Source organism: Herpailurus yagouaroundi, unplaced genomic scaffold (assembly GCF_014898765.1).
Source record: "Herpailurus yagouaroundi ecotype Mexico unplaced genomic scaffold, PumYag 217, whole genome shotgun sequence".
Taxonomy (NCBI): Eukaryota; Metazoa; Chordata; class Mammalia; order Carnivora; family Felidae; genus Herpailurus; species Herpailurus yagouaroundi.
This window is the reverse complement of record NW_024412448.1, coordinates 6,384,119-6,400,330: the sequence shown is the minus strand read 5'-3', so window position 1 is coordinate 6,400,330 and position 16,212 is coordinate 6,384,119. Positions and strand designations below refer to the sequence as shown.

At 50.8% G+C, this 16,212-nt stretch overlaps 2 protein-coding genes across 3 annotated transcripts in view; both read right to left on the bottom strand.

Moving 5' to 3' along the window:
* Positions 1 to 11,186, bottom strand: part of TBCD (tubulin folding cofactor D) — a 160,181-nt gene extending 148,995 nt beyond the window's left edge. The window contains exons 1-3 of one of the 2 annotated variants that reach the window (XM_040456753.1): positions 10,863 to 11,186; positions 9,643 to 9,693; positions 1,076 to 1,173 (exon numbers count right to left, since the gene is read on the bottom strand). In XM_040456753.1, coding sequence (XP_040312687.1) covers positions 1,076 to 1,173; positions 9,643 to 9,693; positions 10,863 to 11,046 — 333 coding nt within the window. In that variant the 5' untranslated portion in view covers positions 11,047 to 11,186. The remainder of the gene's footprint in view (positions 1 to 1,075; positions 1,174 to 9,642; positions 9,694 to 10,862) is intronic. The other variant, XM_040456752.1, reaches the window with a different exon arrangement.
* Positions 11,187 to 12,725: 1,539 nt separating this feature from the next.
* The window catches only part of FN3K (fructosamine 3 kinase), a 12,601-nt gene continuing 9,114 nt past the window's right edge, over positions 12,726 to 16,212 (bottom strand). Inside the window, 2 exon segments of the mRNA XM_040456766.1 lie at positions 12,726 to 13,167; positions 14,017 to 14,156. Coding sequence (XP_040312700.1) covers positions 12,829 to 13,167; positions 14,017 to 14,156 — 479 coding nt within the window. The 3' untranslated portion in view covers positions 12,726 to 12,828.

Genomic DNA, 16,212 nt, shown 5'->3' with positions numbered 1-16,212 from the left:
CCAGATAAAAAGACATTGAATTACAACATAATTAGAAAACACAGAAAGTAACAAAATTATCTTTTTCTTCTATCATCAAAGATCACCACCTACTCCACCCAGTGATCAGAGAATTGTGTCACATCACAGTGATACAACTTGGTAAGTAAACACGGCTATCTTTGCTTCTTACATCATCCATTCACATGTTCTGGCCCCCCTTGACTAACAAATATCAAATGTGCTTCACCAGAAACACAGATATGCTACAAACTAAAAAGTTTTCCCTCTACATTGTTTATACAATCGCCCTGTGACACTTATGAGGAATAAGTCCTCAAAAACCTCAAAGGTCCCCAAGTTCATTATGGCTTCCGTAAATGCAATGGTGCCCCGCGTTCAGGAGAGACCCTGCGCTCTACCTGTTGAGCCGGCAGACCACAGACTAGTACGCACAGGGCAGCCCCCCCATGGAGCTCTCTCACTGGCCAAGGGCCTCTTTCCACCACACAGGGGGCACTGCTCCACCAAGTAGCCCCCCAAAACCCACCCCCAGATGGCTGTGAGTCACTCCCATGGTCAAAACTGCAACTGGTTAAGTCTGTAGGCCAGCACCCACACATCACCTGGGAGTCTGCAAGAATACCGATTATCAGGCCCCACCTCAGACCTGCTTACTCAGAATCTGCACTGTTAACAAAATGCCCAGGAAATTCATCTGCACATTAAAGTTTGAGAAGCACTTCCATTTTCACCACGCTTGTCCACTTTCTCCTTGTAAGAGACTTTCTGAATTAGTTGGCTCTCTCTCCCCTTCCCCCTCCTCTCTGCCCCTCCCCCATGTCCTTTCTACCTAGGTAGTGCTTGATCTATTCAACTGCGAGACGCTAAATATCTCAGACGTGGTTTCAGCCAAAGGACCCCAGAACCACTATCACTAACATCTGATTCCCCAGATGTGGTAAAAAAAAAAAAAAAATGAAACCCACAATTTATGTGTGAGAACCATCTTTCCTGAAAAATAACATTTGGAAGGTAATTTCTGAACCAAGTACATAAGTATTCTGTCCGCTATAAAGTGCTACATAAATGTTACCTTGGTGATGATGTAAAGAAATTTAAAAGCCAGATGTATGAGGTCAGCTGGAGATGTCTTATCTTGTACTATATCCAACAACAAGTTCATCATCCATTCTAGGAAAAAAACATACGCAAAACATTTACTACAAAATTAAACATTAGTATGATGTTGAAACAAAATGCCAGAAGGAAAAACAGATTTACAAATGTAAGAGTGGTTCAGTATTAGTAAACCTGTGTAATCCGAGTATCAATAGAGCAAAAGAAGAAAAACATTTTTTTTTTTTTTTAGAGAGACAGCACACAGGCAAGCACGGGTGGCGGCGAAGGAGAAAGGGAGTGAGAAGAAGAAAGAGAATCTTTTTTTTTTTTTTTAATTTTTTTTTAACGTTTATTTATTTTTTTGGGAGAGAGACAGAGCATGAACGGGGGAGGGGCAGAGAGAGAGGGAGACACAGAATCGGAAACAGGCTCCAGGCTCTGAGCCATCAGCCCAGAGCCCGACGCGGGGCTTGAACTCACGGACCGTGAGATCGTGACCCGGTTGAAGTCGGACGCTTAACCGACTGCGCCACCCAGGAGATCCAAGAAGAAAGAGAATCTTAAGGAGACTCCAGGATCAGCACAGAGCCTGCCGTGGGGCTCAATCCCATGACCCTGGGATCATGACCTGAGCCAAAATCAAGAGTCAGATGCTCAACTGAGCCACCCAGGAGCCCCGAAAAACATTTTTATCTTAACAGTTTCTAAAAGGGCACAGAATGAATACAATATTCACAACATTCATCCTTGCTTTTAAAATGCAGAAGGGCTCCACGCTGGATGTAAAGTCCACTTAAAATAAAATTAGAGGAGTGCCTGGGTGGTTCAGTTGGTTAAGCATCCAACTTCAGGTCAGGTCATGATCTCACGATTAGTGGGTTTGGGCCCCATGTCAGGCTATGTGCTGACAGCTGAGAGCCTGGAGCCTGATTCAGATTCTATGTCTCCCTCCCTGCCCCTCCCCAACTTGTATGAGTACACACAAGCATGCGCGTAAGCTCTCTTTCAAAAGTAAATTAAACATTTTAAAAAATTTCTGAATTTTAATGCAAGAGAAATATTCTCATATTTAAGAATTATTCTATATCAAACCAATATCTACTATTGTGCTTTATAGAAGATACCTCCTACAACTATGATTTAGTGATAATCACATTCTAACCAATGTAATAAGGCAGAATAAAAGATTTCTGCTTCCAGTTATAAAGGAATAACTCGGGGCGCCTGGGTGGCGCAGTCGGTTAAGCGTCCGACTTCAGCCAGGTCACGATCTCGCGGTCCGTGAGTTCAAGCCCCGCGTCGGGCTCTGGGCTGATGGCTCAGAGCCTGGAGCCTGTTTCCGATTCTGTGTCTCCCTCTCTCTCTGCCCCTCCCCCGTTCATGCTCTGACTCTCTGTCCCAAAAATAAATAAACGTTGAAAAAAAAAATTAAAAAAAAAAAACAAAAAGGGAATAACTCATACAGAATTGCCCTACCACCAAAAATTAGAAAACTAGACAAATATATGACAAATATATATTCAGCGATACTGGAACAGGCAGTTCAAGGAAACAAACGGACTGGGATCCACAGCTGCCCAGGCTGTCTGCCAGGAGGTGACCTGCAGAACTCAGTACAGGGAGTGGGGACGCAGAGCAGAGACAGAGGTTCAAGGAGGCTAAGTCCGCTAACATCCACAGGACAGGGTAACGAAGAGAAAGGTATGCAGAGAATGAGCTCCAGTCATCTACAGAGGTCCCCTCAAGTCTTCCACAAGGCCAGGTAAGAACAACTACCAAGAAGCACTGAGTTAATGGGGGATGGGGTGCCTGGTAGCTCAGTCGTTTAGGTGTCCAACTCTTGATTTGGAGTCAGGTCATGTCAGGTCATGATCCCAGGGTCGTGGAATTGAGCCCTGTCTCAGGCTCCGCACTGAGCATGGAGCCTGCTTAAGATTCTCTCTCCCAGGGCACCTGGGTGGCTCAGTGGGTTAAGTGCCTGACTTCAGCTCAGGTCATGATCTCACAGCTTGTGAGTTTGAGCCCCCCATAGAGCTCTGTGCTGACAGCTCAGAGCTTGGAGCCTGCTTCCAATTTTGTGTCTCCTCTCTCTGTCCCTCCCCAGTGCCTGCTCACTCGCTCTCTCTTTCTCAAAAATAAACATTAAAAAAAAAGATTATCTTTCTCTCTCCACCCCCCATCCTGCCCCCTTGCCCCTCTCCCCCACTTCTCTCTAAAAAAAATTTTTTTAATTTTTTTTTTTAAATGTTAATAGGAAGAAAAGCCATACCAAACAATCACGAATTATAAGAAAGCCCGAGCAGGGGTGCCTGGGTGGCTCAGTCGGTTAAGCATCCGACTCTTGATTTCGGCTCAGGGATTTTGGCTCAGGTCATGATCACACAGTTCATGACTTCGAGCCCCACATCGGGCTCGGCACTGACAGCATAGAGCCTGCCTGGGATTCTCTCTTGCCCTCTCTCTCTCTGCCCCTTCCCCTGCTGGCATGTGCGTGCACGCTCTCTCTCTCAACTTAAAAAAAAAAAAGCCAGAGCAGCCATATCAGTATCAGACAAAGCATATTTTCAAACATGTAATATTACAGAGATAAACAGAACATTTCATAATGATATAAGGATCAATTAGTCATGAAGACTCAAGACCCCTATAACCACGCCAAATTACAGAGCCAAATTGAGAGAGCGGAAAGGAAAAAGACAAATCTATCATTGTAGTTAGAGATTTCGGTACTCTCAGGAACTGACAGAACAAGTGAAAAAAAGTCAATATGGACATAAAAGGCCTATGTAACAGTATGAATCACCCTACCTAAATGACACTTACAGGGCACTCTACCCAACATCAGCTGAATAGACATTCCTCTCAAGTACACATAGAACTTTCAACAAAACAGACCCTGTGCTGGGCTGTGAGTCTTACTCAACATAAAAGACTGCAACTCACATCTAGGGAATGCAGAGTAAAACTGTAGTGATATACCACCACATTCCCACAAAAACGTAGGCTACAATCAGAAAGACTGGCAATACTAAGTGATGATGAGGATGTAGGGCAACTGAAATTCTCATAGATTGTTGGTTGAAATGTAAAATGGCACCACCTTTATGAAAACAGTATGGCAATTCATCATAAAAGTTTATCATAAAAACACATATTTAGTATACAACCCAACAATTCCACTCTTACAGATTTATCCAATACAAATGGAAACACATGTCAGCCCAAAGGACTGTCTGCAAATGTCACAGTAGCATTAATAACAGCCCCAAACTGGAGACAACCCAAATGTCCATCAACAGGGTGAAAGGATAAACAAATTCTGGTTCAACAGAAAATGAGCAAAGTACCAAAACATGTAATATGGAGAAGCCTTAAGAATACTATTTTAACATAAAGAAGCCAGAGAGTAAAGTAGGTCAGTGGTTGCCCAAGGCCAAGATGAGGGCAACTAACTGCAAAGGGACACAGTTCACTTAACCTCATGGGAGGACAGAAATGTTCTACACCTTGATGGTGGTGGAGATACATACATTTGTCAAAACTCAAACTGTATACTTAGGATGGGTGCGTTTTATTGCATGTAAATTATATCTCATCAAAGGTAACTTTGAACACCTTAAAGGAAGAATGAAAGTGTATATCGACAGATAAAGAGATCAAGCTAGCATTACTTACAAACTATATAATTATTGGGGCGCCTGGGTGGCTCAGTCGGTTAAGCATCCGACTTCGGCTCAGGTCACGATCTCGCGGTCCAGGAGTTCGAGCCCCGCATCAGGCTCTGTGCTGACAGCTCAGAGCCTGGAGCCTGTTTCTGATTCTGTGTCTCCCTCTCTCTCTGACCCTCCCCCATTCATGCTGTCTCCCCTGTCTCAAAAATAAATCAACGGTAAAAAAAAATTAAAAAAAAACAAAAAAACTATATAATTATTTGCCTGCTTAGAAAACCCAAAGAAACTGAAAAACTAGTAATGTATTTCATTGCACAATGAACTTTAAACATTACACCCAGTTAAAGAAGCCAGTCACATAAGACCTATTGTCTAGGGTGCCTGGGTGGCTCAGTCGGTTAAGACGTTAAGCATCTGACTTTGGCTCAGGTCATGATCTCATGGCTTGTGAGTTCAAGCCCCACATGGGGCTCTCTGCTGTCAGCAGAGCCCGCTTCAGATCGTCTGTCCCCCTCTCTCTACCCCACCTCCTCTCGCACCTATGCACTCTCTGTCTCTCAAAAATAAAAACATTAAAAAAAAAAAAAATCAGGGGTGCCTGGGTGGCTCAGTTGGGTAAGCATCCAACTTCAGCTCAGGCCATGATCTCACGGTTCATGAGTTCGAACCCCGCATCAGGCTCTGTGCTGACAGCTCAGAGCCTGGAGCCTGCTTCAGATTCTGTGTCTCCCTCTCTCTCTCTCTGACCCTCCCCCACTCACACTCTGTGTCTTTCTCTCTCTCTCAAGAATAAACATTAAAAAAAAAAAAATCAGGGGCACTTGGGTGGCTCAGTTGGTCAAGCGTCCACTTCTGTTCAGATCATGATCTCATGGTTTGTGAGTTTAAGCCCCACTTTAGGATCTGCTCTGATAGCTGGAAGCCTGGATCCTGCTTCAGGTTCTGTGTCTCCCTCCCCTGCTCACACACTCACTCTCTCAAAAATAAACATACATTTAAAAAAAGAAATATTAAAAAAATAAAATTAAAAATTTTTTAATTAAAAATAAAATCTTTAAAAAGAAACAAAATTCATACATTGAAAAAATAAATAAATAAATAAATAAATAAATAAATAAATAGAAACAAAAAACAAAAGACATATTGTCTGACTCCATTATATGAAATGCTCACAATGAACATTTATAAAATTTTTTTTTCAACGTTTATTTATTTTTGGGACAGAGAGAGACAGAGCATGAACGGGGGAGGGGCAGAGAGAGAGGGAGACACAGGATCGGAAACAGGCTCCAGGCTCCGAGCCATCAGCCCAGAGCCTGACACGGGGCTCGAACTCCCGTACCGCGAGATCGTGACCTGGCTGAAGTCGGACGCTTAACCGACTGCGCCACCCAGGTGCCCCTCACAATGAACATTTATAAGAAATTCAGACAGAAAACAGATTAGCAGTTGCCAGGGGCTGGCAGGAGAGTGAGGGTGGGGGGGACCGTTGATGGATATGGGCTTCTCCTGGGGGTGCTGAAACATTAGGGAGTTAGTAGCGATGGCTACATGACTCTGTGATGTACTAAAACCAATGAAGTAGGGGCGCCTGGGTGGCTCAGTCGTTGAGCATCTGACTTCGGCTCAGGTCATGATCTCACAGCTTCTGAGTTCAAGCCCCACGTTGGGCTCTGTGCTGACAGCTCGGAGCCTGGAGGCTGCTTTGGATTCTGTGTCTCCCTCTCTCTCTGCCCCTAACCCACTTGCATTCTGTCTGTCTCTCTCAAAAAAATAAACATTAAAAAAATTTTTTTTTAATAAAAATAAAAATAAAAAAAAGAAAACCAATGAAGTATGCACACACGAGGCTGAACTCGACGGCGTGTGAGCTACACCTCATGAGCACAAGCAGCTTTCATCCCAGAGCAAAACTCAACAAACCACTTAGGGCAAGTGAAGCGTTCTCCGGAGGAAACGTGAGCATCCCAGATAAAGGAAAGGCTTCATCCCAGCATCTGGAACGTCCCCAATTAGTAGAAAACTCAACCAACTCACCTGCTCCCAGAGAAAATCCGCTCATTCACTCACCACACTGCCCCAAATGGCGCTGCCTGACAGAATTCATTCAGGATGGGTCTAGCCGGAAACACTCCAACTTACAAAAAAGAAGCAGAGGAGCCCTCATCTACATCCGTTTGGTCTTAAATACGACAGAAATAGTAACATGAAAAGACCAAAATACGCACAAAAGCTGACACCTGAGGAAAGAGGTGAACTGGAGAGAATGGCAGAGAACAGTCAGAACCGGCCTCCCAGAGATGCTGAAAGCCAGCACAGCCATTCCACAAGAACAGAAACCAGAAAAGCAGATAATTCCACATGCATATCTCAGCAACCCTCACCCCCCAAGTCCCGGGAAAACGAAATAAAGACATACAAATCCACAAAGAAAAAGAGAAAAAGAAACAACGGCCAAGAGAGGTCAGCTGTGACTTGGAAACTGGACGGTGGCAGGGAAACCTGTGGTAACCGAAGCAGCCCGGCAGGCAGAGCCGAGGTGCCAGGAACCGGCCAGCGCAGGACGCAGGAAGGGTTGCAAACAGGAGGAGTGCTCTAAGGTCCCCCAGCCCTTGCCCTCGTGGGCAGAAGACCAGAGGTCTACCTCCCTAGAGTGCTGGGCCCCACAGCCACTTAGCCACATTTGGGTTTGCTTTTTTGTCAAATAAAATTTTAAAAAACTTTTAGTTAATGTTTATATTAGAGAGAGAGAGAGAGAAAGAGAGAGAGAGAGAGAGAGAGAGAGAGAACGCGCATGCGTTGCGTGCACAAGCAGGGGAGGGGCAAAGAGGGACACGCAGAATCCAAAGCAGGCTCCAGGCTCTGAGCTGTCAGCAGAGAGTCCGACACAGGGCTCGAACCCACGAACCATGAGATCATGACCTGAGCAGAAGTTGGACGCTTAACAGACTGAGCCACCCAGGCGCCCCTAAGTCAAATAAAATTTAAAATTCAGTTCTTCAGGGGGTGCTTGGGTACCTCCGTTGGTTAAGCGTCTTGACTCTTGATTTTGGCTCAGGTCATGATCTCACGGTTCAGTTCCTGAGATCAAGCCCTGCATCAGACCCTGAGCTGATGGGACAGAGCCTGCCTAGGATTCTCTCTCCCTCCCTCCTGTCCCTCCGCCTCACAGCTTGCGTGCTCTCTCTCTCAAAATAAACAAACATTTTTTAAATAAACAAAAAATAAAATAAAATTACGTTCTTCAGTCATCCTAGCCATATGTCAGTCAAGTGCTCAGCAATCACATCTGGCTACTGGTGACTTTACCAGATAGCACAGATCTAGAACATTCCATCATCACCCAATTCTCTACTGGACAGAGATGCTCTGAAGAGAGTAGGTCTGAGAGGAAGCCAGGAAGCAGCTGACAACAGCCAGTCAGAGCCTGACTCAACCGGGAGTTGGCATTCTGGGCTAGGAGGCCCACGGTGGGACCCTCCCCCACAGTGCGACAGCACCCAGCAGCCAGCCATGTAGTCCCCAGAGAGAAAACACGACCCAGAAGACAACTGTCAAAAATACCAAACCAAGGACAAGAACCCTTAGATGGTAAAAACTGTGGACAAAATACATTCAAGAACATCTTCATGTGCAAAACAAAGATTAAAAAGCAAAACTATGTGGGAAAAGCTAAGGGGCCGGAAGGTCACTCCTGGAAACTCAACATGCAGTCCACAGGCTCACCAGAAAGAGAAAGCGGAAGCAGAGAAATGACCGGCGCCACACCAGAAGTCCCCTGTGCCAAAGGATGCAAGTGTTCAGCCTAAGACTGACCAGCATGAGAGAAAAGACCCAGAGCACGTCACACTCCTCTGAAATATCAAGTTCTAGAAACTTTCAGCAGCAAAAACAGACTCCTGAAAAAGAAACTTGGACTTGGTAACAGTGGGTGAGGGAACCGTGCCTTCTGTCTTCACCGAGCCAAGATGAAATGTATTTCTTCTGCCTGAGACAGGGGACCGCTCAGAAAGCTTACCTTGCACAAAACCTTCAAGGTTACCTGAAGAGGAAAGCAGCACGCACAGCACCAGCCCACTTTTTAAAAGGCACGTACGTGTACACTAAAGCCGACGCTCAAGGCCTCACACGGCAACGTGTAAAGTTTCAACAGCCCTGTGGGACAGGTAGTGCTAATAATCCCCATTCTCCAGGTGGGGAAACTCAGGCCACAGCCGCTGAGGGGCTGCACGGAGATGCACACCCAGGCAGCCTGGCCTGGGGCTCCGGCACCCAGCCCCCACCCCGTGCTGCCTTTCCTACCTTCCTCCTTCCTAAGTTCACCACCAGAAGCGTTACTTTTGCATATAAAAAAAAGTGTTATCAGGATGAAACAAGTCAAAAATAAGGGGCACCCGCTCCGGTCAGGATCTCACAGTTCTCGACTCCCAGCCCCAGGTCAGGCTCTGTGCTGACAGTGCACCGCCTGCTTGGACCCTCTGTCTCCCTCTTTCTCCCTCCCTCCCCCACTCATGCCCGCTCTCTCTCCTTCTCTCTCTCTCAAAAGTAAACAAACATAAAATGACAATAAACAAACAATGAAAAACAAAAGAAACACAAAAGTCAGTGCCCTTAAGTTGAGTTAAGGAAGCCGGAGCCTCCGTGTCTCCATCTACACAGATAACTCATCACCCTTCGACGGTGATCCCCGTAGAGGGCTGGCGCTAACAAAATGAGCCTGGAAAACGTTAAAATTCACACTACGAGCAAGGGGTGCAGAGACCCCGCGAAGAACAAACAAGACCGGGGCAATGCGTCCTGACGCCCGCGGCGGCGGGCACACACGTGTGACCGAAGGACCCACCGCAGGAGGAGCGGCCTCTGTTCTTACCGAGGTGTGGGTCCAGCAGGTGAGGCTGCTCCTGATACTTGTCCATGATCACTAAGAAGGAAAACACGAGGGTTAGCTTCGCTGGGGCAGACATGCCCGCTTTCCCTCGCCGCCTTCCGCGGCGCAGCCCCTGGGGCACAGGCCACCTAGGGGGCTCCCCACCACCACCCGCCGGCCCCTCCTCCCCGCGTGCGCGGAGCGCCTTCCTCTGGAGCCCGTTCCCCCACCTCCTCTGAACCTTTCTTTGCTCCCTCCTCGAGTCACAAGTCCTCCCCTTCACCAGACAAGACACCTCCCCGCACCCACTTCTCCCCCCGCCCGACCCCGCAGACCCCAGCGGCCGCTGGCACAGCTGTCAGATCCCGCGGCCACCTGCCACACACCTGCACCTGTGACAACTCCCCAGGAGGGGGGAAAAGGGCCTTCGCTGGCCCCCCGACGTGCCCTCACCCTCTCGGCAGTCGTGTGCACAAGGTCTTGTTTTTGAACCCCCGGTTCACGGCCAAAGAAACAGCCTCAGAGCAAGGAGACAAGGCGCCCGAGCGGCAAGCGGGACGTAAAAACCCTGGGGTGGGTCACCAGAGCATATGCTTTGTCAGGGCAGCCGCCACACTGCCCCTCTCTCAAAGTCAGAGGGCCGTCCTGACAAAGCAAGAGCACAAACCCACGCCGAAACTTCGTGAGCAAGAAGGGCCCGCGAAGGTGGTTTTCCTGGACGACAAAAGCCCGACCGCCCAGCGGTGGGGCCCCAGGGAGCCCTCACGAGCTGCTCCCGAGAGACGGCTGCAAAGGTGCGAGCTGGGCGAGCTGACACCTTAAGGGGAACTACCGCGCGCGCGACCCACCGCCCACCGTGCCCCGAGCCTGGGCTGCGCCGCCCGCCGCTACCCCGCCGGGTGGGGTCGGAGACCCCGTGGTCTGCGGCGCGCTGGTCCCCGTCTGCTTCTCCTGTCCCTCCCTCCCGGTCCGCACGGCCGTCCCCGAGAGCCGGGGCCGTCCCGGCGAGGTCCACGCCGGTGTCCTCACGCGGGACCCTGCACGACCCCGCCCTCCGAGGAAAGGCAGGGCCCGCGGCCCCGGCGCCTCCAGGTGAGGCCACCCTAGCACACACGCCCGGCTCCCACAGGTGCGCGGCAGGGGGCAACCATCGCACGGGGAAAGCAGCAGCTGCGGCCCGAGAGCGCGTACAGAAGGCCACCGGTCCCGGGCCGCACGCGCACCTCGGAACCGCTCCAGGGCGCCCTCCCGGGCCGCACGGTCGCCGAGCACCGCCGGCAGGCGGGCGAGCAGCGCGCGCGTCTCCGCGCTCTCGCAGAACGACTCGAGGAAGCCGCCGCGGGCCAGCGCCTCGTCCTCCGCCCCGTCCTCCGGCGCGCCCGCGGCCGGCTCCTCGCCCAGAGCCATCCTCGCTGCTCCGGACCGCGCCTGTGGACTGGAAGCTCGGCCCCGCCCGAGCACCGGGACGGGGGATGCCGGCTGATGCAGACGGAGGTACTACTGCTGAGGCGGAGGGGGTGGCTACCGACGCTGGCCCCGCCCCACGACCTCCGACCTCGCGCCTCGGACCCGCTACGGGACGCGCCGGCCGCCAAAATAGTGCGCAAGGAGGCGGGGCCGGGCCTTGTGGGGCGGGGCCCGCGTGAAAGGGAGCCTGGATCCCGCGAAGCTGGGAAGTCCGGGGACGGGAGCCTGATGCGCGGCCTGGGGGCGGGGCCAGAGAGAAGGCAGGGCGGGGTCTGAGGTGGTGCGTTCGATTGGGGTGGGGTGGGTGGGAGGTGTGGGGGCAGTCTGAGCTCAGGGCGGGGTGGGGTGGGGTCTGAGCCTGTCGGTGGGGTCGGGGCGGGGAACCGGGCCTGAGCTCGCTCGTGAGGTTGGGCGGAGGGGGTGGAAATCTGAGCTCGGGGGGAATGGGGACTGGGCCTGTGGGTGGGATCGAGGTGGATCGGGGGAAAGCCTCTGAGCCCGTGGGTGGGGTGGGGACGGAGCCTGTGGGTGTGGTCGGTGTGGGGTGAGGTCTGAGCCTGTGGGTGTGGCCAGGGCGGGGGCTGGGGGTGGTGAGTCCGAACGCGAAGGCGGGGTCTGAGCTCGTTGGTTGGGGAAAATCTCTACCCGTGGCAGTGGGGGTGGGCGCAGTGGCCTGCGCCTGGCGGCGGTGTCGCGGCCCCAGTAGCCGGAGGAGAACCAGGCCCCATCCCCCACGTGGGGCCCGACTCCCCCCTCTCCCCCCGTCGCACTGTCACATCCCACAAACCTGAGTTTTGCGACAAAGGCAGTTTCTGTTTTGAAATGTCACTTGTCTGGAAGGATACCTCCGGGGTGTTCTTTCTAGAAAGTCTTAACAGGCTCACACCTGTCAATGGGACCAGTCTCCTGACCGCGAGGCCCGCTGGACAAACAGTCTCAGAAAAGAGAAATTTGGGCGCCCTTATCACTGGGAAATTGGTAATTTTGCAAGGAGTAATAAAGGCGTGGTCTCGTCTCCAGCCCCGCACTGTGAATGGCCAGTGCCCCGCAGACCCTGCCCTGATGTAGCTTGCCCTGGGCCCTCCCTTCACGGATGACAGCCCCGGCATCTCCAACCAACTGGCCACCCCAGCCACCTGACCACAGTGGACACCCACTGACCAAGGCTCTCCCCCTGCCCTCGTCCCCTTTTTATCCAGCAGAAAACACTCCAGCTGGAAAATGGAGTGTGGGAGCAGCGCTGGGCAGTGGCTGCGGTCCAAATGCCTGGTCCCCATGTTATCCAGGGCCTTTCCTTCCATCTGCCCCGCCTCAGTAGGGAGGGCACTCAGAGCCCCACTCAGCCCCAGAGGTGCTACTCAAGAGGTGAGACCCATCTCCTGGTCTCCAACTCTGCCTAAGGCACAAACAGGAGCCCTGAGTCCACAGGGAGATGTGACCCCAACTTCCACCTAAGCAAATCCCAGATGTGTTTCTATAACATCATGAAAATACCCAAATTCCCCCTGGATCATGACACATAATGAGGCTGTTGGAAATCTGTCAGGTGCTCCGGGCCCTCTGCAAACTAGCCCAACTGCATGGAGGATAGAGACACAGGTGAACAAACACACACACACTTCCATCCCTGAAGCCCAGCCGGACTTTATTAGTCCCGGAAACCACCTCTGGTGTTGCTACCCAGAGTTACTAAGCAGGGAGGCAGGGGATGCAGGCTGGCTGCTACTTGAGAAGCTTCCTCATGGTGCCCAGGGACGGGCTCCTGTACTGCCGCCCAAAGTGGTTCCAGTGGTTCAGGTAGTTAAAGAGCTGATAGAGCAGGAGCCGCCTGTCAAACCCCGGAGCCTTGGGAATCTTCCGGTGGTAGGCAGTGAAGAAAGATCTGGGAAACCCCCCGAACATCAAAGCAATTGCCAGTTCAAATTCAGAATGTCCATAGAAGGAAGCTGGGTCATAAACAATAGGCCCTGAGTCATCCTCAGCCACGTTTCCTGACCAGAGATCCCCATGAAGAAGGGCAGGGACGATCTCTAGACCACAAAACAGATCCGGGATCTTCACCTAAGAAAATAATTATTGCACACGGAGTCATCATGGGCCTATGAGCCACAGCCTCCTCACCCAATACTTGGAAATAAGGCAGAGATGACCTCATGTTTGTTCAGAGTCCAGCCATAGCCCAGTCTACCAAGCCCAGAGATGAGGGGATCGTCTGAGTCCAAGAGAATGCAACATCATTGTACTATTTACTAATTTAGGTTTGGAAACTCCACAGCCCTAATGACTTCCATACAATAGCGACCTCAGTGGATGTGGTCGTGTAGACTGTGAACCATATAACCTGAACCGAGGGTTTCGGGGGGGGGGGGGAGGTAATTTAGTAAACTTTCTCCACCATTCTTTAATTTCACAGAACACATGTGTCTGCACCTGTTCTGTATACTACGAGTGCTATGGGTTATTTCATTAATGAGTTAAATTTCACCCTGGGATGACACACAAATTCTGTTTTTAACATTTTGAGAGTTATATTTTAAACTAGTCACTCTGGGGCATCTGCTGGCCACATCTCCAAGAGGTGAGACATTCGTGCTTTGGAAAAGAAGAAAAGGACAGGGTAAGAGTGGATAAGAAAGCAATAGTAAATGCCACAATTTATGGGCCAGGCACCTATGTTTGAGGTTAAGTATTTGGTGACCTAGCCAGTAAAAGTTGTACTCAGGGGCCAAGTATGCCCTCAGGTACCTTCCCCTTCCCAGTTTCCCCATCAGGCCAATAGTCAGGCACTTATGTGTCCACACTTAACCAGCTCTGCTCCATGGCTCCATTCTACCAGAGGGCTCCACACAAATATGGAGGATAGCCCATAAAAGAACAGCCCCTGTCCCAGAGAATAGCCTCTGCACCCACCTGTAGTTGTGACCACAGTTCTCGTGCCTCTCGGTCAGCATAGTCCTTTTCAATGAGGTCCAGCTGTGCTTGGAGACGGTACCGGGCAAAGAAGGTCGACCAGTCATCCTGCCACTCATTCACCTGGGCGACAAGGGGCCAAGGCTGATGCTGCTACAGCTGGTGTTCACAGGACAGCTATACATGGAGACTGCCCAAACCCCAGGACAACCACTAACAGAACACAACAAATATTACAGCTAGCCAACAGAGGAGATAGGATGGAGTCATTAAAAATAGTCCAAAAGAAGGCAGATGAACAGGAAAAGGGGAAACATAGAACAGATAGGACAAATAGAAAACAAACAGCAAAATGACAGATTCACCCCTAGCCACATCAATAAGTACATTAAATGCAAAGGGTCTAAATACCCTAGTTAAAGGGCAGAGACAGGTTGGAAAAATAAAGCAAGACTTGATTCCAAGCTGTGTACAAGAAATGCACTTTATACATGCTAACACTAGTCGAAAGAAAAGCTGGAATGGCTATGTTAATATCAGACAGAGTAGATTTCAGAGGAGAGAATATAAAAGAGGTCATTTCACAATGGAAAGCAAGTTAATTGATAAAGAGGACGTAGTAATCCTAAATTTCTGTACCCCTAATATATGGCAAATAGGCTCATGAACAGATGTTCCACATCATTAACCATCAGGGGAAATAAAACGTCAGTGAGACACCACTGCACACTCACCAGGAGAGCTTGAATTTTAAACAGAAACCACCAAGAGTGGCAAGGATGTGGAGGAACTGGAACCCTCACCCCCTGCCGGTGGGAATGTAACATGGTACAATCACTTGGGAAAGTATTTCTGCAGTATTTTTCTTAAAAAGTTAAATGTGAACCTACTATATGACCTGGCCATTTCCCTCCTAGGTAATTACCTAGGATAAATGGAAGCATGTGTCTACACAAACTCTTGTACACAAAGGTTCAGCAGCTTTATTTGTGGAAGCGAAACCTGGAAACTACTCAGATGCCCATCAGCAGGTAAATAGGTAAACAGACTGGTTCATTGTAGGAAGGAACGGACTCTGAACACTTGCAACACCATAGATGAATATCATGAAATGATTAAACTGAGTGAAAGAAGCCAGAAAAAGGCACGTAGTGTATGATTCCATTTATACTAAGTTCTATGAAATACAAATTTACCTACAGTGACAGAAAGCAGATCCGTGGCGCCCAGGGTCGGGGAAGGGTAGGAGGACGCTTCAGGTGATGCATATACGCACCCCAACCATGGGAACTGGTTCACAGGTACCTCTGCATGCCAAAACTTCTCACTTTGTACACGTTAAGTGTATGGTTTGAGGCGCCTGGGTGGCTCGGTCGGTTAAGCGTCCAACTTTGGCTCAGGTCATGATCTCACGGTTGGTGAGTTCGAGCCCCGCGTCAATCTCTGTGCTGACAGCTCAGGGCCTGGAGCCTGCTTCTGATTCTGTCTCCCTCTCTCTGCCCCTCTCCCCTGCTCACACTCTCTCTCTCTCTCTCTCTCTCTCTCTCTCTCTCTCTCTCTCTCAAAATTAGATAAATATTGGGGCGCCTTGATGGCTCCGTTGGTTAAGCGTCTGGTTAAGGGTCAGTTAAGGGCCCACTCATCCTCCCAGGGAGCAGGACCCTCCTGCAATTTCTGGGCTGGGACAGGTGCTCCATCCAGGACCATCTGTCACAGAAGGAAGAGGTGGACTAAGTGTTCTCCTGACCCCTTGCCCCTCCCTGGCCCCTCCCAGGCCCCTTGCCGCTTGCCCCTTACCCCTCCCAGTCCCCTTGGCCCACCCTGGTCCCTCCCTGGCCCCTCCCAGGCCCCTGGCCCCGTGCCCTTCCCAGGCCCCTTGTCCCTCCCCGGCCTCTCCCCAGCCCCGCCCAGCCCCCTTTGCCCCTCCCTGGCCCCTCCCCAGCCCCTCCCAGGCCTCTTCCCCCTCTCTGGCCCCTTGCCCCTCTCCAGCCCCTCCCCGGCCCCTCCCTGGCCCCTTGACCCTCCCAGGCCCCTTCCCCCTCCCAGTCCCCTTGCCCCTCCCTGGCCCCTTGCCCGCCCCTTGCTCCTCCCAGGCCCCTCCCCAGCCCCGCCCCTCCCAGGCCCCTTCCCCCTCCCTGGCCCGTTGCCCGCCCTTTGCCCGCCCCTTACCCCTTCCCAGGCCCCTCCCAGGCCCCC